Raw genomic sequence first — 27,862 nt, 5'->3', positions numbered from 1 at the left:
CTTTTTTGAAACAGAGAGGTTCCACACTCCATCCTAGTAGGTGGCGGTAAACGGACCTAAAGCTGGTTTGCCAACCGCCATAAAACGTCAACGAAGAAGAAAGAGAGAAGTTTTCTACATCGAAGTCTGTCTGTAAAGCCAGGTACCTTTGTGCAAAGCGCTGTTATTTAAGTCATCGCCTGACGAGGCATCAAGAGCTGCCGAAGCTTTGGTCGTGGAGTCTTCTGAGGTGAGTTAGCTGTTCACGACATTTCGCGTCAGGGATGGAAATTAGCACCTGCCACCAGCCAAATGCGGATGATTTTGTGTTGTGGCGGGTAAACTCGCTTCACCTACCGGCGGCGTTGCTCCCAGTACAGTGTTTGCAGCTGAAGTTAGTGCCGCTGGCGGAGTGATACATTTGTTGTTTATTTACAGTACGTTTTATAGCACGCGCTCATGATACACAAGATCGCGTGAAGAGTTGAATTTGTTATCGCGCACACATTTCCGCATAATGTCACGTCTCTGTCAAACCCCGGTAAGTTCATTCTCCTCCAGCATTCTGCAACATTTTAGATTATATGGACAGTTTGTGTTTATCTTATTGTTTTTAACGGCATAATAAGCAAACTAACAAACAGTATTATCTGTGTCTAATAACTGATGTCCGGGGGAATGCATTTTATTTCCAGTCTTCAAGTCCTTTTTCAGAAGTTAGCTCTGTGGCTAGTAAGTTGTTACGATGTTCAGTATTTTTTGTAGAAACAACATTGTATCGCTACACATGTTTGACAGCTCTGGCGTGACGAGACGCGTAAAAACGATGTATTAAAAACCCCTTCGTTTGTCGACGGCGTAAAAGTTTGCGAGCCAAGATTTCTGTCAGTGATACAGTGTTGAACAGGGGACTTTACCACACGTGTTCCCTCAACCACAAAAAAAAAATAATAATAATTTCCCCTTATACTGGTGCTTCCTTCCCAGACAGCAACATAATGTTGGCCCAGATCCGGCCCACATCTGGCCCGCGTGAAATCCATGTGGGCCGGATCTGCACCGAATCTGCTTGCTGTCTGGGTTTCCTTTGGAATTAAATACAACATTATTAATGCGTACGAAAACTGTTTAGAATATCGCAAAAAATGTTTCTGTGCATTAAAAAAAGTTGAGTGCAGTGTAGAGTTGAGAGAATGAGCTACTTCAGCAAGAGTCGGCTGTTTCAAAACCTAGTAAGCTACCTAGATAGGCAGCATTTTTGAGCATCACTGAAAGAGAAAATGTCAGCATTTCACTGAGACTTGAGATTAAATAAACTGCTTAAGTATTGTAGATCTTGTAGTATTAATTTTCACATGCAGTTACACATTGTCGGTTAAAAACAAGAAAGTGGCTGGTAAAAACATTGAGTGGCTGGTAGATTTTGAAATCCAGCAGCCACAGTGGCCGGTGGACAAAAAATATGTCCTTATCAATATCCAGCGAATACTAATTTGTCCCTGAAATGGGTCACACCATTTATATTACCTGAGAAGTTAAAGAAATACTCTAGAAAACTGCACGCTATCAAGAAATACATGAGCTGAGTTAAGAAGCCGAAGTGTTTAAAACATACGAGCACAGTTCAGCTGATCAAATGATAAAATTTAACCACATCAACAATTTTGATTAAAACATTTATGAACACCCTATACACACACATACAATCATAAAAAACAATAACACCCTATATAGACTTATACAAACAGATACAACAATCATTTCTCAAGTATTTATTAAAATATACTGAAAAATTGAACATTCACTTCAGTGGTATGAGATGACTGGACGCTTTCAACTGATTTCCAATTGAACTGTCACCAACTGAACTGCAGCTCAAACTATTTCAAATATAGTGAAATAAGTTACAAACCTGATCATAATGCACAATGTTTCCATCTAACCTATATTTAGATGTGTTTTAGATGTATAGAGTGTTTTACTAGTTCGCAGTAAACTGGTTACCTCATCTGAATATGTTCATAGATTTGTGTTGGATGTTATCTTTGGAATGTAAATATCAATATTTTCTTTGTAAACATCATTATTTTTTCTCTTATTTCAGTATAAAACTAGCTTGCTAAGCCAGTGGTAGTACTGAGGGTCATGTAAAAATGGCTGAAGACGCGAAAAGCGGAGGAACAGACAAATCCAATCAGTCAAGTGAATCATTTATGCTGGAACCGCTCCAATTGATTCAAACTCGTGACTTCAATCATTCAGTTCAAGCGATTCGCTAGCAAAAACCAGGGGCCGTTTGTATAAAGCCGCTCAGAGTAAAATTTTAGTCTTAAGTGTGTCAAAATTCTAAGAATGGTGTAATTTTACACTTATTCCTAGATAAAGATATAAATATAGATATAAACTGTTGAGATTCACTAGATTCATGGGACTCGCCGGCTGTATGCTGAAGGGGTCCATGATGACGGTCTGCTGAGTGTTCCGCCTGTTTTGGAAGTCTAGCAAGTAATTTTGTTTCAAGAATCGCAATCCTTTGTAGAAGTTGATGGCAGTTCATGCTGCAAGTAGATTCAACAGGAGGCATTTTCTTTCTCTTCTATTTGAATGTGGGCTGCTGTGTTTTCCCGTCTCTGGAATGTAAGCTGCTTGCAGTGCGAGGCAAAGAGTCTTCTTTTGTTGTGGTATTATTACAGTCCCAAAAAGATTTCAGTTTTAGTGTTTGTGCCAAAAATGTGTACAGAATGTACAGAAATAGGGAGCAAAGCACAAAAAAATAGGTATTTGCATCTAACTCTCTGGTTGATTTGATGTATCCCTTGTAAGAACACAAAGGTGACGAATTGTTGAATAGTGTTTTTTTTTTTTTTTTTTTTTTTTTTTTTTTTTTTTGTACAAAAAGTATTCATGTCGCTTCATAACGTTACAGTTGAACCACTGATGGCAGATGGAGTATTCTGATGATACTTTTCTGGACCTTGACACTTTTATTTATTTGGCAGTCTATGGGACAGTCTCAAGCCTCCCGGTTTTCATCCAAGATATCCAAAATATCTTAAATTGTGTTCCGAAGACGAACAAAGCTTTAACAGGTTTAGAACCACATGGGGGTAAGTGATTAATGACAAAATTTTCATTTTGGGGTGGAGTATCCATTTTATATTTTGAAAACGTGGCTTTGGATCTACAGTCAATTAAAAGAAAAACTGCAAAGGCTATTGTTTGCTAGCAATGAAAATCTTTATTAGATAAACACCGCGTGTGCTGTCTACGGTTCAACAGATATAACTTAGGCTACATTCGATTACAGTACATGATACCACCATGACATTACCAGTTTGTTGTACATTTAACTTATAAATTCAGTACAATGTATAATTTTTACATTGAATAAGCTGTCACAGAGTATGAAATGAATACCCTCCAAATCCGCGTTAGCTCTTTTCCAGGAGGAATGCCTTCGCCTAGACACAATTATTATTGATATTTCCACAATATTTACGCTTGCAGAAATATACATTTGTTTACATTTTGCAGAACAGATGGTAGAAAGTCCATCAATGTGCATTTGGTTCATTATGTTTAAGATCTTTGGTAACTGATGCAAAATTTAATCCAATTCAGACGGTCAAGGTGTAATATGTAAATTTATTAAAAAGAATATAGAGAACAGAAACCACAAATCATAACTTGGAAATAAAGTTCTGGATAATAATAACAACCTTCAAATATAGAAAATATAAATCCAATGTTAGTACATTTTTAATAACAATCCATTTATGATGGATTGAACCCAACCATTATTAATCAAAACATTAATACAATTGTAATTTAAACATAAACAGTTATTTGTTTTAAATCAAAATTACCAAAATATTAAGTATTAAAATATTAAAGTATCAGAGTATCAAAGTATCTGAATTTCAAGGTATCTGAATTTGAATAAAAACCTGTAAGAGTTCTAAGTCTGAGTCTAAGAGTTGTCGAGTGAAGCCAAAGAAGAGGAAGTGAGCTGAAAAGATAGAGAGACCAGAGTCTCAGAAAGTCAAAAACCCTATTCTATTTTGCAGAGTCTATCTTATATACTGTTGTTCCAGACATAAGTCGTCATCTGGCTATCACTAATAACACCTAACCTTTAAAAATAGTCTAGTTAATGTCTCGATTTTGGACTTCTTCCTCTTTTAGATTCAAAGTATCATACTGATAATTCTAAGAAATATTGATACAAAAGAACAATACGTGCAGTTCAACTTCATATGCGAAACAGACTCAGCTGACTACGCAGTTAGAAATACTGTGAAATTACATATGAAATATACCATAAAATTTACCAAAAACATTTTTGAATATAAAAATGAAACCTGTTAATATATATATGAGACCGATCACTACCATGAAATATTAATTTTTAACTTTTGAAATGAAACTTATCATTATGAATAGAACACATTTTGAATACGTGGCTTCAGTCATTTTGAATGCGTGACTTTTCAGAATCTCTATCACCATGTGGATTTCGTAGAATCTCCACACACCAATCCCCCACTCGAGTCTTATCTAAAGACACGCCACAACCTTTTCCTTAAATCAAAACCAAAAATACAGAGTAATTCAAAAGAAAAATACATGATGCCATCAAACATGGCATCTGTCCATTCATCTGTCCATTCATGGAAGAGGGAATCAAAGTTGAATAATACCCAACAATGCCATAACTTTTGTCACCTTTACATTGTCCCAGCACACAGTTATAAGCACTTGGCCCAACATGTGTGCAACCATGGAATGTCTTTGTCATGCCGGGGTGATGTAATGCGGAAGAGGAGGCTAATGCGGATTTGAGGAGAGTAAAGGACTCAGCCATGTCTGCTGTCCACTCCAAAGGGGAAGCACCCGGAAGGCCTCCTTTAAGAGCCTCTATTAGAGGTTTAGCCAAATCAGACAAATCAGAAAAATCTGGGATATACATCCGATTAAAATTAAATAGCCCCATTAATGATCTTAAACCAGTAACTGTGGTTGGCTTATTCAATTGAGTGATGGCTATGACCCTGTCTGGAAGAGGTCTCTTTCCCTCACGACCTATACTTTGACCTAAAAATTTAACTTCCGATTGAAACAATTGCACCTTTTGTTTGTTCAAGAGGAAACCCGCCTCTTGGAGTATTTTCAACAACCAAGTGAGTCCACTCAAGTGTTGTGCTTTATCTTGAGATGCGAGAAGAATGTCGTCACAATATTGAAAGGCAAATCTGTATTGTACTTATTCTCTGATAGGACAAGACCAAAAACCATTGGTTATGTCTACTGCGCTAAAATAGCGATGGTTTGGAGAAATGTCATTAAGAATGGTTGACAGATTAGCAACAATAGGAGTTATTTTAGGAGTCACAGCATTCAATGCGGTGTAGTCTATAGTTAACCTCTAGCTACCATCTGGCTTTTATTTTTTTTTTTTTTTTTATCTTTTTTTTTTTTTCACAGGCTGCATAGGTAAGTTCATTGAGGAAGTACACCTTACCAAAACCCCTGATTCCTGAAGCTGGTTCACAATTTCCTGTGCAGCTCTCTCTCTGCTTCTCTCCGAAGAGGATACTGGAATACTGGAGGATGTATAGGACCTGAAACATTCAAAGGTTCAATCCTGCAAAGACCAACATCAAGTTTAGAAGTTGACCACAAATTTGGAAATTTCTCAGCGAAATATTGTATCACTGAGGAATCAGTAGACTCCTTTTCATTAGCTGTGATAGCTCCAAGGCTTAATTTAGGAGTTCCAGTTTTATGGAGCACTGGTATGGGAATTGGTAAACACTGACTAATTAATTGACCCCTAGTCAGCAAAACATCTGCTTCCAGTTTACTCAATATATCACTCCCATTACCGTGCCAACTTGGCTTTCTCCAACCCAGAATTGCACCCAAAAAGGCTGTTCAAATGGACATATTATTAGAGGAATCAATAGAGACTGTGTGAAAAGACTGCGACCAGATATACCTTGAAGATGCATTTGTTTGTTTAAGGCAAATTAATAACAGTTACTGAGATGCAGACCCGGGGGCCAACAAGAATGTAGCCATCCTGGCCTCCTAGGTTAGAATGTAAAAATGGACGAGGGTCTTCGTGTTCATATAAAATGGAGGCCACTATCTGTCAGTCTGTATTCTCTAAAGCTTCTCTGCACCAGGGTTATTTTTAGCACGATCTCGAGGAAGTGGTTTTGGTGTCTGCTGTTGTTGAAAAGAGGAACTAGGCTTTCTGAAATTTCACTCTAAATTTCGATCAGGACACCTGTTTGCGTAGTGACCTTCACGCTGGCAATGATAACAGGGAAATGCTGGAGCAGAGGGCTGACCAACTGCAGCAACCAGTCCTTTTTTCTGTTGTTCCACGATGTCTTGAGCCCGTGTCCCCCATGCAACTAAAGAAGACCAGTCAATTTTTGTTGGCAGTGAAGAATAAAACAACTGTGTAAATTTAGCATTCATATTTAACTGCGCAGTGTGGAGCATGATTGGAGAATCTAAGTCAGGCCCCCCTCGTGCTGCCACAAATTCTTTCAGTGCCTTTGTGAATCGCTCAGTGTAATCAACAAATGGTTCATTAGGACCCTGCCTAATCATTGTCACATTAGTGAAAGTTTGAATTCTATTTACAATTATACGCTGTACTTCAGTACGCAGCACTCTATACTGAGTTGCGTAATCATCTGCATTCGTTGGTGGCTGTAAAGGAGGGGTGAGATTAACGATCTGTCCTGTGTATGTAGACGGGCAGACCTGCTCACAAATTGAATACAGATCTTTTACTGCTAGGCGGTTGGCTCTTGCCACTACCCACAAACGATCCCAAAATTCAGAATTGGTACTGTTAGATTTCATGAGTGGCAATGTATTTACAATACTAGTCAAATCTCGCACACCCATGGATTGATAAACCCCCACTTGACCAGTCAATTCCCACCGTCAATTCCGTCAATTCCTGATCTATTTCACTATAGCGGGGTAATTTTGGATGCAGTTTCACATACTCGCCCCACTCATTCTCAGCTTCCTCCAGGTGCCCAGGAGAAATAGCTACAACCTGTATACCACAGTTTTCAGAAACATTCGTCACATGTCTCCCTGCCTTGGCAATCGCTGCTTTCAGTTTTGAAGCATATTCCTGCCAGCTATGAATATCATCGATTTTAGGAACTCTCCCTGTATCTGCTCTTGGCTCCTTTAATACTATGTCTAATAAATCCCACATATCTTGTGTAGCATCTCTAGCGGCTTGTGCCAGTTTATCCACATAAACTTTTCTTCAATTGCAATATGTTAAAATACCTGCACAATCCTCAAACAACACACCCCATCGTGCATATTTCTTTTGTTTCTTAGGATCATTAACTTCCTTCATCACCCCCATTCACACTGCCTACGGGTCCCATATTTCTTTAAATTCATCTTTACCCATTTTCTGTTTAATCTTTTCTTTATCTCCGATGCCTAACATCTTATCATTATGAATAGAACACATTTTGAATACGTGGCTTCAGTCATTTTGAATGCGTGACTTCTCAGAATCTCTCAACAACACTTGGGTTTAATTTAAATACGTGGACTTCTTCTCAGAATCTCTATCACCATGTGGATTTCTTAGAATCTCCACACACCAGTAACTTAGCCGTCGTGTGATGAGTTTTCACTCTTCTCCGTGTCAGAGGTTATTTATACATATATAATACATAATTAATATACTTTAAAATATAATTTAATTCAGTGATGCAAATCAGAATTTTCATCAGCTGTTACTCCAGTTTTCAGAGTCATATGATCCTTCAGAGATCATTCTAATATATTGATTTATTACCAGCGCTGGAAACAGTTTTGATGCTTAATATCTTTTGGAACCTGTGACAGCTTGTTTAGGATTCTTTGATGAATAGGAAGATAAAGAAAACATCATTGATAGTAAATCAATATATTGGAATGATTTCTGAAGATTATGTGATACTGAAGACTGGAGTAAAGGCTGATGAATATATATATATATATATATATATATATATATATATATATATATATATATATATATATATATATATATATGTATATATGTATTGTATGTTGTATGTATGTGTGTGTATATGTGTGTGTGTGTATACACTGTAGTAACCATGTTTTTTGGGTTAGTTTTCATAAGGGATGTGTTGCCAAGTTGAATATAGAGTGAGTTTGCAAATCTTTTTTTCTGATTTCTTTTTATATCATTATTTACCAGCACAAAACTTCAAATCATTAATACAGTACAGTCGTGGCCAAAAGTTTTGAGAATTACATAAATATTAGTTTTCAAAAAGTTTGCTGCTAAACTGCTTTTAGATCTTTGTTTCAGTTGTTACTGTGATGTACTGAAATATAATTACAAGCACTTCATACGTTTCAAAGGCTCTTATCGACAATTACATGACATTTATGCAAAGCGTCAGTATTTGCAGTGTTGGCCCTTCTTTTTCAGGACCTCTGCAATTCGACTGGGCATGCTCTCAATCAACTTCTGGGCGAAATCCTGACGGATAGCAACCCATTCTTTCATAATAACTTCTTGGAGTTTGTCAGAATTAGTGGGTTTTTGTTTGTCCACCCGCCTCTTGAGGATTGACCACAAGTTCTCAATGGGATTAAGATCTGGGGAGTTTCCAGGCCATGGACCCAAAATTTCAATATTCTGGTCCCCGAGCCACTTAGTTATCACTTTTGCCTTATGGCACGGTGCTCCATCGTGCTGGAAAATGCATTGTTCTTCACCAAACTCTTGTTGGGTTGTTGAAAGAAGTTGCTGTTGGAGGGTGTTTTGGTACCATTCTTTATTCATGGCTGTGTTTTTGGGCAGAATTGTGAGTAAGCCCACTCCCTTGGATGAGAAGCAACCCCACACATGAATGGTGTCAGGATGCTTTACTTTTGGCATGACACAGGACTGATGGTAGCGCTCACCTTTTCTTCTCCGGACAAGCCTTTTTCCAGATGCCCCAAACAATCAGAAAGGGGCTTCATCGGAGAATATGACTTTGCCCCAGTCCTCAGCAGTCCATTCACTATACTTTCTGCAGAAGATCAATCTGTCCCTGATGTTTTTTTTGGAGAGAAGTGGCTTCTTTGCTGCCCTTCTTGAAACCAGGCCATCTTCCAAAAGTCTTCGCCTCACTGTGCGTGCAGGTGCGCTCACACCTGCCTGCTGCCATTCCTGAGCAAGCTCTGCACTGGTGGCACTCCGATCCCGCAGCTGAATCCTCTTTAGGAGACGATCCTGGCGCTTGCTGGACTTTCTTGGATGCCCTGTAGCCTTCTTTACGAGAATTGAACCTCTTTCCTTGAAGTTCTTGATGAACTATATAAATTGTTGATTTAGGTGCAATCTTAGTAGCCACAATATCCTTGCCTGTGAAGCCATTTTTATGCAACGCAATGATGGCTGCACGCGTTTCTTTGCAGGTCACCATGGTTAACAATGGAAGAACAATGATTTCAAGCTTCACCCTCCTTTTAACATGTCAAGTCTGCCATTCTAACCCAATCAGCCTGACATAATGATCTCCAGCCTTGTGCTCGTCAACATTCTCACCTGAGTTAACAAGATGATTACTGAAATGATCTCAGCAGGTCCTATAATGACAGCAATGAAATGCAGTGGAAAGGTTTTTTTGGGATTAAGTTAATTTTCATGGCAAAGAAGGACTATGCAATTCATCTGATCACTCTTCATAACATTCTGGAGTATATGCAAATCGCTATTATAAAAACTTAAGCACCAACTTTTCCCATTTCCAATATTTATGTAATTCTCAAAACTTTTGGCCAAGACTGTATAGTTATAAAAAACAAAACAAAGGAAATAAAGTATAAACAAATACAAATCCCGTGAGAAAATGAACCATGGTTTTATTACAGTAAAGGTTTTTTTTTTTTTTTTTTTTGTATAACGACAGTTTTACTACAAATACCATTGTTAAACTGTGGTTAGTGTAGCAAAACCATGGTTAACTTGTGGTTACCATGGTTTAACTGTAGTAACCATGTTTTTTGGAGTTAGTTTTCAAGGGATGTGTTTCCAAGTTAATAAAAAAAAAGGGAAAAATAAATAAATGTACACCTAAAGGCGACTCATATGATGCATATAGAGATGGAGTTTTCACTGCTTTGGGATGAACAGAACTCTGGATAGTTTCCATGTACAAGTGTAGATCAACTCTGAGTAAAGAAAAGAGGTTTAGAGACAGATTTGTTTATGTATGTGAAATTTAGCTAGCAAGAAACAACAAATTGTTATATTTTCCTATATTCTTTTTTGAGTAGTCAAACAATCGACATAAAACATCTTTAAAACAGAAAGAAAACTCAGTTGAGATCAAATCTGAGCAAAATGTCTCAACAGGTGAATAAATCTTCCTCAGAAGAGACAAAAACAGCAACTCACTGCAATGTCTGACTTGTATTATAATTTTGTCCATGAGCTTTTTGTGAAATTTGGATTAACTCATTAATCTGTTGTTTGATCACTTCATATTTAAGAAGAGAACTATAGTTTCCAAAGTCAGACATCGCTATGATTTTCAAGTGTGTAGAATTTAGTAGAAATGTTGTGACATGATCCTACCAATATCAGCCACTACTAGATTGTCTTTTGCAATAATTTTGATCAAACAATTTAATGTCTGTTGTCTGCCGTTATGTTCCCACCAATGCCAAAATCAAAACATGCTTTTGCTTACTTAATTTTTTTTTACATGTTATTATGACATAAACTTTAGACTTTTCCCAAACTATAATTCAAGAATAAAATGTTTGAAAACCAATTAAACATTTTGAAATATGATTCATTGCATCTAAATGTCGTACAATGCAAGGATGTTTTCATGCTCTATGTAATATAAAACAGTACTATATAAAAGAAACAGGAGTAAACCTGCGTATAGCCTGCACTACACCACTGAGTGTATGTGTTTTATGGCCTTATTTCAGTTACTTAAGAAAAAATAAAAAACCTGAATAAACCTTATTTTTCAAAAACACAAATATGAATCACAGTAAGTGCAGGCTTTAGCCATTGAGATGTTTCTGAGAAACTGAAAAAGCACCAATGTCAGGGCATGTCTAAACTTCTCCAGACCTCAGAGGGTTAATGACTGTTAGGCTGTCTGGTTATTAGCTAGTAGCTCAAATTACAAATAGTTTGAGTTGCATACATTGTTGTGTGCTGGGTTATTTGACCAGTTAAAGAACTACTTGTGTGTTAATAATAGTTATGCAACCATTCGTCAAGAGTTTATGCAGTTAACATGGATCCCCTCTCAGTTCACAACGCTGTTTACATTGCAGCTACTCCCACAACAGTATCACCTTCAGTGAAGCTCCTCCCACTGCAGTTCATCAGTAAATGCTGGAATATTCCCATCAGTCTACAAGTGAAGACGAGCATCAAAGCATCAGGAAGAAGTGAAATCTGCAGAGACAGAGTTTATTGAAGGACAGAGAGAACATGAGAGATCCAGAACCCTGCAGAATCAAACACACTGAAAAACAAACAGGTTGGTGTTTATTCTTGATTCTTCAGTGATGATGAACATTAAGGTTATAAAGCTTCAAACAGTTTGTCATATTTTGATTTGCTGTGATAGGAAAGATATATAGAGCTGTGCAATAATATAGTTGAAACAACAAATAGTAAGGGTTCTCACTATAGAAACATGGGATTTGTGTCTAATGTTTTAAAATGTTTAATAATTATTATTAAGTATAACTGGAAGAACAATGTACATCACTCCAGTAAAGATTCAGGGACATATCATTTATAAAAAATTATCAAAATAATCAAAATATTTTGTATAGCAATTGTCCACTCTGCACTATTATATCTGGGTTCATTTTTATGTCGTCTTTTAACATTTCTCTCTTGTGATTTGCTGAAAATTATGTTTTTTTACTTTTATTTCAGAGTTGATTGAAGAAAATGAGGAGAATGAAGAATTGAATGAAGAGGAGGAGAAACATCATGTCAAAACTGGAGAAAAACCTTTGAGTCGCTCTCAAACCAAACAGAAAGATTTAAAGAAGAGAAGAGACAAGAAATCTTTCACCTGCACTCAGTGTGGAACGAGTCTCAGAAACAAAAATAGTCTTGAGATTCACATGAGGATCCACACTGGAGAGAAACCATTCACGTGTGATCTCTGCGGGAAGAGTTTCACACAATCATCAAACCTTAAGAGACACATGAACATTCACACTGAAGAGGAACTGTATGAATGTGATCAGTGTGGAAAAACATTTTTGAGGGCTTCAAACCTGAAGGGACACCTGAAAGTTCATTCAAAAGAGAAACCCCATTCATGTTCTTTATGTGGAAAGAGTTTTTCACTTAAGCAGAATTTAACAGCACATCAGAAGTTACACACTGTTGTGAGAGAATATATGTGCTTTGAGTGTGAGAAGACTTTTATTACAGCTGAATATTTGAAACGGCACGAGAGGATCCACACTGGAGATAAACCTTACAAGTGTTCACACTGCGACAAGAGATTTGGTCGGTCAGCACATCTGAAATCACATGAGAGGATCCACACTGGAGAGAAACCTTACGAGTGTTCACAATGCGACAAGAGATTCAGTCGGTCAGCACATCTGAAATCACATGAGAGGATCCACACTGGAGAGAAACCATATCACTGCACTGCATGCGGGAAGAGTTTCCGTCATTCAGCTTCTCTACTCATGCATAACATAAAGATTCACAGTCAGTAGATCATCTTCAGATCCAACACTTTCAGGTGTGACGTCTCATCCTCACCAAATGTTACACAATAAAGCGTCAAGCAATACAATCTCTTCTGTATAAATCTGACTTAACAAATAAACATCATCTTAAGTCCCCACGAACAAAGTTCATCTTCAAGACCTGCAGTTTCAACTGTAACATTTTTATGAGGCTTCAGGTCTGAAGAATCACCTGAAAGTTCATACAAAAGAGAAACCACATTCAAGTTCTTTATCTGGAAAGAGTTTTTCACATCTAAAGTGTAAAACTACATCAGAAGTGATGCAAAATCGAATCCAAGCCAGACGGTCAAGGTGCAGTAATATGTAAATTTATTCAAAAGAATATAGAGAACAGAAACTACAAATCATAACTTGAAAACAAAACTATTAATAACAATAACCATCTTCAGATATAAAAAAAATACAAATCAAATGTAAGTACATTTTTAATAACAATCCATTTATGATGGATTGAACCCATCTAGGATTAATAAAAACATTGATAAAAATTGTAACCAAACATAAACAATTATTCTGTCTGATTCAAAAAGGTATCTGAATTTGAATAAAAATCTGTAAAAGTCTGAGTCTATGAGTCTTTAAGTGAAGCCAAAGGAAAAAAATGGAAGTGAAAGCTTGAAAGATAGAGGAGAGTCGTGCAGAGTCTCAGAAGAGTGTCTCTTTTTGCAGAGTGAACAAGGTTCGCTTTCAAATCTGGAGTCGTCATCTAAAGCATAGAAGGACTATAATTAAAAATACCTGATGACCTTCAAAAATAGAGTAGCCTGCGTCTCGGTTTTGGACCTCTTCCTCTTTTGAGATCTAAAATATCTTACTAACTGATGGTTCTTGGAACTACTGGCACAAAAGAGCAAATATACGTGCAGTTTAACTTCTCCGAGACAGACTCAGCTGACTACGCAGTTAGAAATATTTTTCCATACCTCTGATAATTTGCAGTTAATACAGAAATTACATATAAGGATATTGATATTCCACAAAGTTTGAATAAGACATTTTTGAACACTTATATAAATGAAACTTATTATTATTACAACTGAGACCCATCATTCTGAGGTGAAGTTAAGGTACATCTGAATACGTGGACTTGGAAATACATTTGAATACGTGGATTTCTCAGAACTCCATTCACCAAGAAGATACACAATGTGATTAATGATTTCTTCTGAGCGCGATTCTGACAACCCTCTCCACCGGAAAAACTCGAAGAATCACGAACGTATATAAGAGGCAGGTTTATTAGGAAAAAATATAAAAGTTAAAAAAGGAAATTTAGGAGAATCAATGAATTGTGAACAGCTTATTACCATTGTGTAAATAGTATGTGTTGGTGCTGCCATCTCAATTAGAGCTAGGTAACCGGTAATACATGACGAAGGATTAAAAGACTTACAACTCAGACATTATCTGGCGTTTAGCCTGCACACCCACACAAGAGAGAAGCGGCCATTTTATTAATGATTGCACACCTGTGTATGTTACTCCACCCACTTCATGATAACTGTCAATTAGAGAACATATACAATTACATAAGTTAACAATATGTAATCATGTAATCCATAAAAATGTAACTGTAGTCTGATTACGAGTATTTTAAAAAGTAGTTTACTCTAATTACTCTAAGTACTTGAGGTTTGGAATCTTATTACGTAATCCAGATTACATGTTATCCGTTACTACCCAGCTCTGTATGTGTATATATATATATAGTAAAAAATAATCTGTAAAATATACGGTAAAAAAAACTGGCAGCTGTGGTTGCCAGAATTATACCGTAAAAAATATGGTAACCGTTTTAGGTTTAACGGTTTTATACCGTAAAAAATATGGTAACACCATTTTAGGTTTAACGGTTTTACCTTAAATGTACAGTTTAATACCGTAATTTAACTGATATAATATTAATATACCAACTTATTGAAGTACTGAAATCTGTTTTGTACCTTTGTAATACACTGGTAACCACCAAAAGCAGGTGGTGATGAAAAAGTCACGTGATGAAACGAAGCCCATCACAAGAAGCTTTTAAATAATAAGATACATAGAAGGTGCACAGTGTCATTCACACAATTAGCACTAAACACCATCATGGTGAGACTCATTAAACTGAAATATGCAATAAACATTAATTTAACAACATTATATGTAACATACAACCCTAATAAACATAACAGATAAGAAAAATATAAGAAGAAACATCAAATTCAAACAAAATTTGAAATGCAACCCAGAGAATTCTGGGAATGTCAGTTTTTCCTTGTAAATTTTACAGGAAATTACCGTTAACCATTTAACAGGTTTGTACTGTAGCATTTTCACAGTTTTTTTACCCTTAAAATCACAGTCATTTACTTTAAAATTACATGTAAAGTCCAATACAGTTTTTCACCGTATATAGTAGGGGAATTTACCATAAACCATTTAACAGGTTTTTACTGTAGCATTTTCACAGTATTTTACCGTTAAATTTACGGTCATTTGGCAGCGGCTATTTACACTGTGAAAATAGCATTTTTTCTTAGTGATGGATGCTATTTACAATAAGTGCAAATAGCTATAGATTATATTTACACTATGTTAAAATAGCAGGATTTTCTGTTATTCATACTACTAATTGCAAATAATGGCAATTATCTGCATCTCAGTATTGTAATACATTATAAAACAGCATGCAATAATAGCAACCTATTGAGTGTAAATTTTAATTCAAATTATTAAATGGATGCCACCTTTCAACAACAATGCATCGTACTATGGTGGTTAATCGGCAAGTTACGTCGTTGTACGAGAAAGCATCCCTGGTCTAAAGCAGGTTAACTGTCAGACTAAGCTGAGTTCCAACACTGACCAATAGAAACACAATGATATTACCACTCTCTCAAAAATATATTATTTTATTTATTCATTTTATTGTTTTATGTTTTTGATTTATTTATTTTCAGTTTCTAGCCATAATAAAAAAAAAAATCTCAGCATTTCTATCTGGTTTTATGACAGCTGGTCCTTTTTTAGTAAATAAATAATAAAATTATAACATTACAATCTAAAATTGCTCTTTAAAGCAAAAAAAAAAAAAAAAAAAAAAAAAAAAACCACATCAAAAAAAAAAAAAAAAAAAAAAAAAAAATGACAATTTTTACTGCTATAAGAAACACATTAACTCATTTGAGCTTAGCAGCAATTAGTACGTGAACTGGAGCCTACTAGTTTACATTTGATTTACCTTTTACAATAGTCCATTTTAAACGTAATTTGCGGGTGGGACTTTTTGAAAGTAGGCCAATTGATAAATATCTTGCTGAAGGTATGCATCGTATTAAAGGGACAAAACAGATCATTACAAATAATTCTTCATAATCTCATTAGGGTAATAATAATAATACAAATTTTAAAAACTAAAACATTTTACTCCTTACGCATGTATTACTCGTACAGTGCAATAACGACATGCAGCTCTCACACTTTTCGTAATGTCATTAGGCCTATAGCAGTTTATTAAAAAAAATGGAGCGCTTCCTTGTGCTACGTAGACCTGCCCTGTGTTCAAGATTTTTTCTAGTCACGTAGTTGCTCGTTATATTAAATTGAATAATATAATAATATTTTAACCATACTTTAATATATAGGCTGGCGTATTAGGCTAGAGCCTATTCCGCGCTCAAGAAACAACATAAAAAAAAAACCCACAAAATCACCAACAAAGTGACTATGAACAAAACACATGAAAAGACATTTTAATTATTTATTAATAAACTAGTGCTTTCTGAGTCAGTGTCGGGTGAAAAGAATGCAGAATGCTGACGCTGACTCGCCATCTCCACATGGACGTGCCTTTAACAGAAATGCACCTTTTCATATGGACTACACAATTAAAGAATATTACAAAATCGAGTGGGCGAGTTTTCCTTATATTTATTTTAACATTCATATAAAATAAATAATAATAACCTGTTTTGGTTATATTTACTATTAATTAAAGGTCTCCAGACTGCGACCGACTAAATTTTGTGCGCAGAAAAAAAAGACGTGAATATTGATGGTTTTAACGCTAAAGTAAAGTAAAAGACCGCTTCTTAAACCAGAGAAAGTGAACATGTTGGTATTCTTCTGGGGGGGGCATGCAAGCACTGTCACCGGCAGCTAGTTTAGTTTTACTTTTCTTTTTGTTTTGTTTTCATTTTGAAAAGCTAACCTTTGCTGTTTACCTCACGTTATGCTATGACTTTCTTTTATTTATTTATTTTTTAGTTTTATTTGATTACTCAGCGTTTGCTAAATGTTCTGTAATTTATAAGTCATTATGCAATCCCCAATTAAATTAGGTTATTAAATAAAAAAACTAGCGAAACCAGTTGCGTGGTGTCCCCTCCACTTTTCAAAGCAAAGTTATGCCACTTCAATAGTCACTTTCAATTTCTGCTATCATAAAAATACACTTATATGTAGGTTTAAAATTCTACAAAAGACACATTTAATGTCCAACAACATTTTAAATGTTTTTATTTTTTATTTATTTATTTTGCAATATATATATTTTACTCAGAATAGTTGCACTTCTATTCGATTGCGCTCATTCTGTTTAGTGCGCATGCGCGCAGCATTGGCGTTCACTCGCGTCAGCTTGCGCACTCCTGACAGCAAAATGAATATGCATGACTTACTGACATTTACAGATTAAAAATATATCTGTGACATGTCAGTTATGCACTGAGGAAAACACAACACCTCAAAGGGCTGCTTAAGAATAAGTGTGCACTAATTAATGAGATTGTGTGAACTTAATTTGTCATTTAGTAGTAGTTGTGTCATCACGTAGTTGTGTTAGCGCTCTCACAGAGCGCCAAATGTTTCTTTTTACAACGTATTTTTGCAGCACTGAGCACATATCTGCTGATTTCTTGAAGGCAGTGGCCAATCAGAGGAGTTAGAATCCACTCCCCGCTCAAAAGGCTGTTTCTTTGTCCAGTATATGCTCGCATATACTGGACAAAGAAATTCATTATAACAAATGATTGTCTTGCCCACCAAATTTAGAATTAGATAAAGATTACGTTAATTTCTTTTGTGCATAGATTAAAACCAATCTGAAGCAAACTGTATTTTGAGAAGTTTAAGCTATAGCTTGAGACTGCCCAAACAATCATAAAATAACTCATAAACTCAGAAAATTGCAGCCTTTTTCTTTTATGAGCTGAATGTAAGGCGCTCTGAATTCACGCGGAGCTTCAGTCTGTTGCAGAAAAGCAGTGGCTGACTACGAGCGAAAACGGGCAGAAATATTTGCGCGCGGTCACTGGGAGTTTGCGAGTTATGAGTTTAATACACGAATATGTATCATAGCCTACCACTGAAATTACCCAAGTAGTTTTAATGCTCTAAAAAAACATCATTCAATAACGTGCGTTCATTGCAAAGACGGGGCACGAGCATAAGCGTCTAAAATGCATAGACTATACAGCTGAAAACTTCCCCCTTTTGACTTGCTGTTAATGTTGAATGTAAGAATTACTTAATATAGCAACAGTCGGCTCGACTATAATGTCCAGTGATGCAAACTATTCGATTTTTTTTTTTAATCAAATTCCGCTGTTTTGAATTGTAAGTTGGGCTGTTATTTACGTGATTCATGTAATTCATAATTTTTGTGACGACAATAGCATTTTTCTGTCTTGTGCTTTCAATATATTAGAAAAACAACAAAAATTTAATGGGTGCATATTTTAAAATAGCTAAAAATATAATTTGCAGTTCAGACTGATTACTTCACAAAAAAATAAAAAATAAAATAAAATCTTATTTAGTTCCTTTACCATTACCATAGTGGTCTGGTCTTAATATTTTCCTCAAAACAATGTAATGTTCTAGATATGATTATGGCCTTGTTTGTTATAAATAAAGTAAGTTGAGAAAATCACCAGTGTAGAAACAATGATACAGAGAAAGAGAACAAAGAGGTTTTTATTATTATTCAACATGGGCGAGGCTAGACCCTTTTTAGGGGTGCTTCAGCAATAAGAAATGTTGTTATTCTAAAATTTTTGTTCGTCTTTTACAAGGTTAAATAATGTCCAAAACATACTCCGTAGTTTGTGGTTTAAGTGTTAAGGATGAAAATGAAAACATCCCCCTTAGCAAATGGTGTCATCCTCTTCTCTTCTTCTACTTCAGTCCGACCGTCATCCAGCGCGAAACACGCAGAGTGAGAACCCGTTATGTAGTGTTGTGAATCAACTAAGTTTCTCCAAAGCGGTCTCACACTTCTTTCCTTTTACCTAGAGTTGTTCCGATTCCGAAACCATATCGGTGAGTACTGGAGTCAGTGTCCTGAATCACCATGGTACACCTATACTAAGTGTTTATTTTCTGACTATTTTAGTCCGGCGGCTCGCCGCCGCTGTGGAGTAGCACAGGACCTGGGTGACTCGTCCATAGTCATAAACGGAGAATAGTAGCGCCGGTTACAATGTTCTTCCGCAAGACGCATGAAGTTCTGTTTATTAACTGCTAGCGTGAAACAAAAACAGCAGCGCGACAAATAAACTGCGTACCTGTGTAGTGCGTACGTGTGTCTCTGTTGTTAAAGTTTTATTTTGTTTATTTATTTCAAACCCACAATGGAGAATACAGCTTCTCTTGTGAAAGGAATTTGTCATTTAAAAAAGTTTCTAAGCCCAGTAATAATAATAATAAAGACATTTAAAATGACACGCCTCTGTGTGCCTTTTGATCATATCCTTAGGGTGGGTGGTGGCAGTGGGGCTCATTGGGTGCTCAGCACCCCTAAAGCTCTGACCCTAGAATCGCCCCTGTTATTCAATAAAGAAATTTATTTGCGGTAACAAAAGCCTCCTCACAGTTTACTAGTCATAATGATTTCAGAAGAGTTTAGGATAAATCAAATATAGCAATTTATTATCAGTCAGGTAAAACTGTATCATGTCAATTACATAATGAAACAATTAGAAGCCAATTTAGAAAGGACAGTGTAATTGTAAATCACATTGTAGTCTCGTGGTAACTTTGCTCCTGCACATAGACACTGTAGCCATATTGGGAACGGCCAAGTGATCCACACAGGAGGCACACAAATTTAACATAGTCACACATGTAACAGTTATCCTAATTTAAGACACATGGTCTAAAATGCATAGCAAAGCACTCAGGTGTTTTAGAGAATAAACTTAACTAGCTCATGTGCACATGTAGTAGCACAAACAACTATACAGTGTGCTCTATACGCACAATGTGTTTAACACAGTTACATTTTTGAATAAATAATAGTATACCTGACTTCAGGAAGATATATGGAGCATATGAAATACACTCCACACTACGGGCTGATCTGACTACAGAATCTCCCAGTAATGTTTTGTCACTTCCCTTAAATATTCAGACCAGACAACAAAGAAATCTTCAAATCAGTTGTAAAAACATAAAAGTTCTTTTGGTTCTTTAGGTTCCCGTGATCAGGGTCACACCTGGCTGGAGATAAACATTCTCACAGACCCCTAAAGGGGGACACACCCCCTTTTTAGCAGAACACAATTCTACAAAAGTTCTTAATCTTTCTTATAATACAAGTGACTACTATGAAATTGAGACCATTTTACCAATCGCACAGAGACCTTTAAAATGATACAAAACATGAAAAGTTTACGATCATGAATCCTGAAGATATAGTACATGTTTTATGTGAGAATAGTAACTTGAGTTCTTGGCATTTCTCTGTCAACTTTTAGTGACCTGGGACCATGTCTTCTAGATCGAAAGGATGGGTGAAGGGACCAAAGAGTAAATGAACTTTCTTCTAGATCTTCCTATCTGATCAAATCATTGTGAGAGTTCTTGAGTGTTTGGCTTCACAAAGAGATCAAAGCCCATTGTTTTGTTGCATCTGCATTTGCATTGTGAGAGTTCCTGAATGTCTGGCTTCACAAAGAATTAATTTCATAAGGAAACAATTTCACTCCTTTCAGGTCCGATGACCCAGTCAGTTGTGATTGGTCTACTGCGTGCAGCGCATGTCAATAACAGAACACCCATCACCATTACTGAGCCCACAGCTCAGTGGTAAACACCCAAACAGCTATGTTATATGTGTTAGCCCAATGCAGAAACGTATTGATAAAGCACTGCAGTTTGTACACCAGTGTATTGCTCTATTCTTTATCAGAACTACAAGTGATAACAACGACAAACATCCATACATTTCTAGAAAATGCGAGTGAAAAGATATTGCTGTTTTTCGACATACCCTAACTGTGCCCTGACGGATTTCCCCTCACAGTGCAGAGCACAGAGTCTTCTCCACAGGTATCCGCCACAGGGTTTGAGGGAGGGGAGGTTCAAGTTTTTCCCGGGTCTGCACGCACAACAAATGGGCGGGCATAAATATGCTAATGTTTCAGTTTGACGTCACCTTGAAACAGCTAAAGATTCGTTTTAAAAACTACGGTTTTCATGACTTGGTGTCAACTCTTTCATTTGAAAGACAATAACTTTATACATGGTGCACTTTTAGATTTAAAACTTTGCAGGACGTTTTCATTCACTTGGAGCTGTGTTACACACTGCATGAAAGGTCATTTTTTTCAAAATCCATAATAGGGGCACTTTAAATTGATCGAAAGTGATGATAAAGACATTTACACTATAATTTTACAAAATATTTCTATTTCAGATAAATGCTGTTTTTCTGAACTTCAAAGAAACCTGAAACAATTCTACTCAACTCAAAATTCAACATCATTTTTATGATGAATGTTTTTTGAGCAGCAAATAAGAATATCAACATGTTTTCTGAAGGATTGTGTGACTGGAGTAATGATGCTAAAAAATTGGCTTTGAAATCACAATAAATTACATTTTAAAATATATTAAAATTTTAAATACTAAAAATATTTCAAAATTTTACTGTTTTGCTGTACTTTGGATCAAATAAATGCAGGCTTGGTGAACAGAAGAGACTTCATTAAAAAAAAAAAAATTCTGTTCAAAAACTTTTGATTAGGCATCTTTATTTTTTTTTCTCTAATTTCTAGCTTTTAATTGGCTTAGAAATCAGATAACTGCTGGACAATAATAAAAAATAATGATTTGTTAATGTGTGTAAGGCGAATAGTTTCTATACTGAAATAAATGCTATGTCAATTGACATTGCATTGTTCATATACTATATTTATTACCTTGAGATGACTTGAAAAACAAATAAACCATATATTGCCACAATCGTATGTTTAATGCCTTCATGTTCCCAAAGGTTTTTTGTCCATTTTCCTGGTTCAACTTTCTGCTCGAGAGCACCCTCCGGCTTCGAGTATGAATGAAACACACACTCCATGAGTGTTTAGCGCTCCTCTATGTTCATCTCACCTTATTCTGGGTGACTGGGTCTGAATAAAATATCAGGTCATGCGCAGACTATCCTGTCTCTTTGAGTTTAAATCTATATTTATTCACACCAGCTCTTGAAAACCTCTATGCGAACACACTTGGACGAAAAAGTGCGGGGGACGAATTTACCTGATATTTTAAAAATAAGGGGAACACATCCCCAGCGTCCACTGCGTAATCTACACCTCTGATAGTTTCCAAAATCAGACATCGCTTATGGATTTATTCTTTTTAAAGGATAAAGAATTTAGTAGAGATGCTGTGACATGATCCTACCAATATCAGCCACTACTAAATTGTCTTTTGCAATAATTTTGATCAAACAATTAAATGTCTGCTGTCTGTCTTTACATTCCCACCAATGCCAAAATCAAAACATGCTTTTGCTTACTTACATTTTTTTTACGTTATGACAAACTTGAACACATTTTACTAACTAGACTTTTCCCAAACTATAATGCAAGAATAAAATGTTTGAAAACCAATGAAACATTTTGAAATATGATGCATTGCATCTAAATGTCGTATAATGCAAGGATGTTTTCATGCTCTGTGTAATATAATACAGTACTATATAAAAGAAACAGGAGTAAACCTGATGATGGCCCATTATGGGAGGTCCCTTTGTCTCTCAGATGTGAATCACAAAATATTCATGGACATTGCCCACTCCTTCACATACAGCCTTTCTAACACAAATCATGTCTTACAAAAGTTAAATCAGTAACTGTGAATGAGTGAACAGGGTGATTTTCACATAATTTTGTATTAAAAACTAGTTCTCACCACTCTCATCCAGTCTTGTGATTTAAAAGTTCTGTTTGTGTTTTATGACCTTATACTGAGGAAAAAAAAACAAAGAACATTTTTTCACTTACAACACATAAACCTTATTTTTCAAAAACACAAACATGAATTACAGTGAATACAGACTTTAACCACTGAGATGTTTCTGAGAAACTGAAAAAGCACCAATGTCAGGGCATGTCTAAACGTCTCCAGACCTCAGAGGGTTAATGACTGTTAGGCTGTCTGGTTATTAGCTAGTAGCTCAAATTACAAATAGTTTGAGTTGCATACATTGTCTTGTGCTGGGTTATTTGACCAGTTAAAGAACTACTTGTGTGTTAATAATAGTTATAAAGTTATGCAACCATTAGTCAGGAGTGTATGCAGTTAACATGGGTCCCCTCTCAGTTCACAACACTGTTTACATTGCAGCTACTCCCACAACAATCACACCTTCAGTGAAGCTCCTCCCACTGCAGTTCATCAATAAATGCTGGAATATTCCCATCAGTCTACAAGTGAAGACAAGCATCAAAGCATCAGGAAGAAGTTAAATATGCAGAGACAGAGTTTATTGAAGGACAGAGAGAAGATGAGAGATCCAGAACCCTGCAGAATCAAACACACTGAAAAACAAACAGGTTGGTGTTTATTCTTGATTCTTCAGTGATGATGAACATTACGGTTATAAAGCTTTAAACAGTTTGTCATATTTTGATTTGTTGTGATAGGAAAGATATATAGAGCTGTGCAATAATATTGTTGAAGCAGCAAATAGTAAAGGCCCTGATATACTTCAAATGAAATTGAATAACAAACTAATATGAAGTCATTTTTCGAACAAAATCAGGCCAAAATGAAGTTCATTTTGAGTTCGTTTTGGCAGTTCGAACCGGCTCACCAAAGCGAACTTTCTAGGGGAGTTTGTTTCTGCTCCTAAACACCTTTGAGTTTCTATTGGTCCGTGGCGGTTACGCAATCGGCGGGTGTGTTCTGAAACTCCACCTTCTTTGAAGTGCAATTTTTTTTCTCCGTTCGTTCCTCATTCTGTGGAGTTCAAATGTATCCACACCTGTACGATCACCCCGCGGACAGACTTTAAAGATGTAGAGATGTAGTATTTCATTCCTAGAAAAAAATAGCAACGAAGTTTGGTGTCGACGACCCGGAATTATGCAAAAAAAGCGAAGCAGAGAAACATCCGAGACAAGTTTTCCAAAGCCATAAAAAGAATGAAAGGAAAGCGTAAAGATATAAGGTAGCAAGCACCAAATACATGTTTCAAATAAATGTTACACCATACTGCTGCTGTTCTTTCAATAAGCGAATTTAAAGGGTATACAGTAAATGAAATGCCAAACGACTATACAATAATAAACCTTTGTTTTTATCAAAACAATTTATCAAGTTTAATAAAATAAATGAACACTAATAAATAAAGCAACAAACTGATTCCAATATTTTTTTTTCCCACACCATGCTAAAGTTTTCAGACTATGAGACATTCACACTTCCCATAAAGGATTGATTATGGCTCTTTTGTATTGCAAACATTATACTTGACTCTGAATTGCTGCTAAACATTATTCTTTTGTCTATAATATTCTGACCATTGGTGCCGGTCTCACACCTAGATTGTCTACACTTCTTCATTTCATCGTTGTTGTGTTTAGGGTATATACACGCGAGCGTCGTGACACATGTTTACATTAATCTACACCCCGCCTCCAGCAGCGCGGGGGTGTTGGAAAGTTCGTTAACAGCATACCGTCGCTCAGCCTTTTCTAACTTCTTTTTGCCCCGAAACGAAGAACGAAAATGAACTTCGTTTGAAGTATATCGGGGCCTTAAGGGTTCTTACTATAGAAACATGGGATTTGTGTCTAATGTTTTAAAATGTTTAATAATTATTATTATTAAGTATAACTGGAAGAATAATGTACATCACTCCAGTAAAGATTCAGGGACATATCATTTATACAAATGTATAAAAATGATCAAAATATTTTGTATAGCACTTGTCCACTCTGCACTGTTACATCTGGGTTCATTTTTATGTCTTCTTTTCACATTTCTCTTTGTGATTTGCTAAAAAAATGTGTTTTTTAACTTTTATTTTAAAATTGTTTGAAGAAAACGAGGAGAATGAAGAACTGAATGAAGAGGAGGAGAAACATCATGTCAAAACTGGAGAAAAACCTTTGAGTTGCTCTCAAACCAAACAGAAAGATTTAAAGAAAAGTAGAGACAAGAAATCTTTTACCTGCACTCAGTGTGGAATGAGTCTCGGAAACAAACATAGTCTTGAGATTCACATGAGGATCCACACTGGAGAGAAACCATACACATGTGATCAGTGCGGGAAGAGTTTCACACAATCATCATCCCTTAAGGATCACATGATCATCCACACTGGAGAGAAACTGCATGAATGTGATCAATGTGGAAAAACATTTTTTAAGGCTTCAAACCTGAAGGGTCACCTGAAAGTACATTCAAAAGAGAAACCACATTCATGTTCTTTATGTGGAAAGGGGTTTTCACATTTGCAGAATTTAAAAGTTCATCAGAAGATACACACTGGTGTGAGAGAATATATGTGCTTTGAGTGTAAGAGGACATTTATTACAGCTGATCAATTGAAACTGCACCAGAGGATCCACACTGGAGATAAACCTTACAAGTGTTCACACTGCGACAAGAGATTCAGTCGGTCAGGAAATTTGAAAACCATGAGATGATCACACTGGAGAGAAACCTTACAAGTGTCACTCTGTGACAAGAGATTCGGTCAGTCAGGAGACCTTAAAACACATGAGAGGATCCACACTGGAGAGAAACCGTATCACTGCACTGTATGCGGGAAGAGTTTCACTCATTCATCTTCTCTACTCAAGCATAACAAAAAAAACATTCAAAGTCAGTAGTAGGGGTTGCACAGACTAATCGACGAGTCGACTTCAATGCTGTGCCATGACGCTCTAAGCTCGATGTTGACTAGTCGTTGGTCCTATAGAGGGCACAACAGGATAATAAACCTTTGAAGGACTTCCACATTTATGCTCCGTTTCCAAACAGTTAAAATGTCAAATAAATGTATACTCCGAAAGCTCCACAAGACATGTGTGATGATATTACTGGATGCTCGAAATTGAACGGGAGAATGCACGTTTTAAACAACTTATTGTACAGGTCAATTAATCGCTGTTCTAATCTAATGCGCTGCTGCACTGTAACGCACACACATAAGCCTCGTTTCCACTGCTGGAACTTTACCCAGGAACTAGGAACTTTGGGCTGGTACTCGGTGTGTTTCCACAGCAGAAACCAGGATCTAAATAAAGTTCTGGGTAAAAAAAAAAATTCCCCGCGAGGTAGTACTTTTTCAAAGGGAACTTTCGGGGGCGGGACTTGGGCTCTAAACATGCTGATTGGTTGAGTTCACGCAGCATTGTGATTTCATCCACCATTTATTCGGATAATTTTCAAAATATTACTGTTATTGTGTCATGAAATATAGTTTTAAAAGTAGTTCAGGCGAGAATGTAGTTGTTTAAAACTCAAATCTGTGGTTTATTTATAAAGACAGCGCCTATTTAATCTCCGATTTCGGAGATGATCAGCTCCACGCGATCAGCGGGAGCTCAGTGCTCATGTTACCGACTAGAGCACTCTCAACTCGGCTAGTCCTTCTGACATTTGCCGCTGGCTCTGATGTCTCTTTAGTGGTTAAACATAGAATATAATTCGTTTTGGGTAAATCTAAACAGGTAATCTTTGGTCTTTATTTAATTTATTTATATGTTAAAATGAAAAAAAAAAGAGGCAATATAATATGATATAATATTTTGTTTCATTGTAATGTAGGCTGTATATATACACATATCCCTGAACTATGTACATTTCTGAGGCTATTATTATGTTTAAATGAAAACGAAAGGAGGCAGTGATATTTGATATCCTATTTTGTCTTATATAAAGTGAGGAAAATTGCAGTAGCCAAGGTGAGCTGACTCATGTTATCAAGTAAGCTGCTGTTTGCAGAATTGCCAGACTTGCGTCTTGCGTCGTCCCGTGTCGAGATCACACTCCCGAGTCGAACTCGCAGTCCGAACTACCGAGGATGCAAGACCGAAATTTGCGTACTTTGTATTGAGAAACGTACGGAGCCCCTAAAGGGTCAATGGTGGTGGAAAAAAATCAGAGTGAGTTAAAAAAAATTGGGGGTGGGAGGAAAAATATATTTTTTTAAATTTTTTTGCGTTCTCTCGCAAAACTTTTGCGTTCCCTCGAGACAACTTTGCGTTCCCTCGCAAAACTTTTGCGTTCTCTCGCAAAATGATCTCCCGCAAAGATATTTGCGTTCTCTCTCGCAAAACCAGCTGAGTTCGGACAAACACTTCCTGTTTACTTTACAGCTTGTAGTGGTTTATACAGCTCCATAAGTTCACAATGGAGCAGTTCATAGAGTTTTGTTTTTGAACTTGGAGAAATAGTCAGTGCATGCTTATTACGGCACGGTTTTGGGACATACTAAAACGCTTAATGTAAAACACTGTGTGAGAGCCGTGGGAACGGAGCAAGGCCGGTGGAGCACCTGCGCCATTCACCGGTAACGAGTCCCGCGAAGGAGAACTGAAGGAGGGACTGATGACAGTGTTGGACTTTATTTTGTGTTTTGGGTTCTGTTTGTGTGCGACAGTCGTCCACGAGTAGGGGCTGTCGCGGTCTTTTTAGGTATATTTTATTATTAAAGTTTTGTTTGAATGTTCGCCGGTTCCCGCCTCATTCTTCCCGTGACTATAACGTTTGTTACACACTGGATGGCTAAATTCAGTACACGGATTACACACCATATTATTATTAAAGTAGACAGACA

General features: G+C 36.4%; 2 protein-coding genes across 4 annotated transcripts; both read left to right on the top strand.

Annotated features, from left to right (window-relative positions):
• The first annotated feature begins 97 nt into the window (after positions 1-97).
• Positions 98-26,312, top strand: LOC122141722 (gastrula zinc finger protein XlCGF7.1-like). Of its 3 annotated transcripts, none has more exons than XM_042749739.1 (3): positions 98-229; positions 23,416-23,624; positions 25,117-26,312. In XM_042749739.1, exons 2-3 carry the CDS (start codon positions 23,474-23,476, stop codon positions 25,722-25,724), a joined length of 759 nt encoding a protein of 252 aa, XP_042605673.1. In that variant the 5' UTR covers positions 98-229; positions 23,416-23,473; the 3' UTR covers positions 25,725-26,312. The 3 variants fall into 3 exon arrangements, with proteins under 3 accessions (XP_042605673.1, XP_042605674.1, XP_042605675.1); XM_042749740.1 differs by lacking the exon at positions 98-229 and adding an exon at positions 390-520; XM_042749741.1 differs by lacking the exon at positions 98-229 and adding an exon at positions 11,432-11,552 and having other exon boundaries at positions 23,552-23,624.
• Positions 11,412-12,892, top strand: LOC109076774 (gastrula zinc finger protein XlCGF7.1-like). Its single transcript, XM_042749735.1, has 2 exons — positions 11,412-11,552; positions 11,960-12,892. Exons 1-2 carry the CDS (start codon positions 11,504-11,506, stop codon positions 12,763-12,765), a joined length of 855 nt encoding a protein of 284 aa, XP_042605669.1. The 5' UTR covers positions 11,412-11,503; the 3' UTR covers positions 12,766-12,892.
• Positions 26,313-27,862: the final 1,550 nt, after the last annotated feature.

Source organism: Cyprinus carpio, chromosome B22 (assembly GCF_018340385.1).
Source record: "Cyprinus carpio isolate SPL01 chromosome B22, ASM1834038v1, whole genome shotgun sequence".
Lineage (NCBI taxonomy): Eukaryota > Metazoa > Chordata > Actinopteri > Cypriniformes > Cyprinidae > Cyprinus > Cyprinus carpio.
The sequence above is the reverse complement of the archived record's forward strand: the minus strand, read 5'-3'. Positions and strand labels throughout refer to the sequence as shown.

Excerpts from the sequence above, each read along its gene's own strand:
- LOC122141722 (XM_042749739.1), top strand. The coding sequence starts at position 23,474 with ATGCTGGAATATTCCCATCAGTCTACAAGTGAAGACAAGCATCAAAGC. Across the intron at positions 23,625-25,116 it reads ACACACTGAAAAACAAACAG|AAAACGAGGAGAATGAAGAA; the intron begins GTTGGTGTTTAT and ends AATTGTTTGAAG.
- LOC109076774 (XM_042749735.1), top strand. The coding sequence starts at position 11,504 with ATGAGAGATCCAGAACCCTGCAGAATCAAACACACTGAAAAACAAACA. Across the intron at positions 11,553-11,959 it reads ACACACTGAAAAACAAACAG|AGTTGATTGAAGAAAATGAG; the intron begins GTTGGTGTTTAT and ends CTTTTATTTCAG.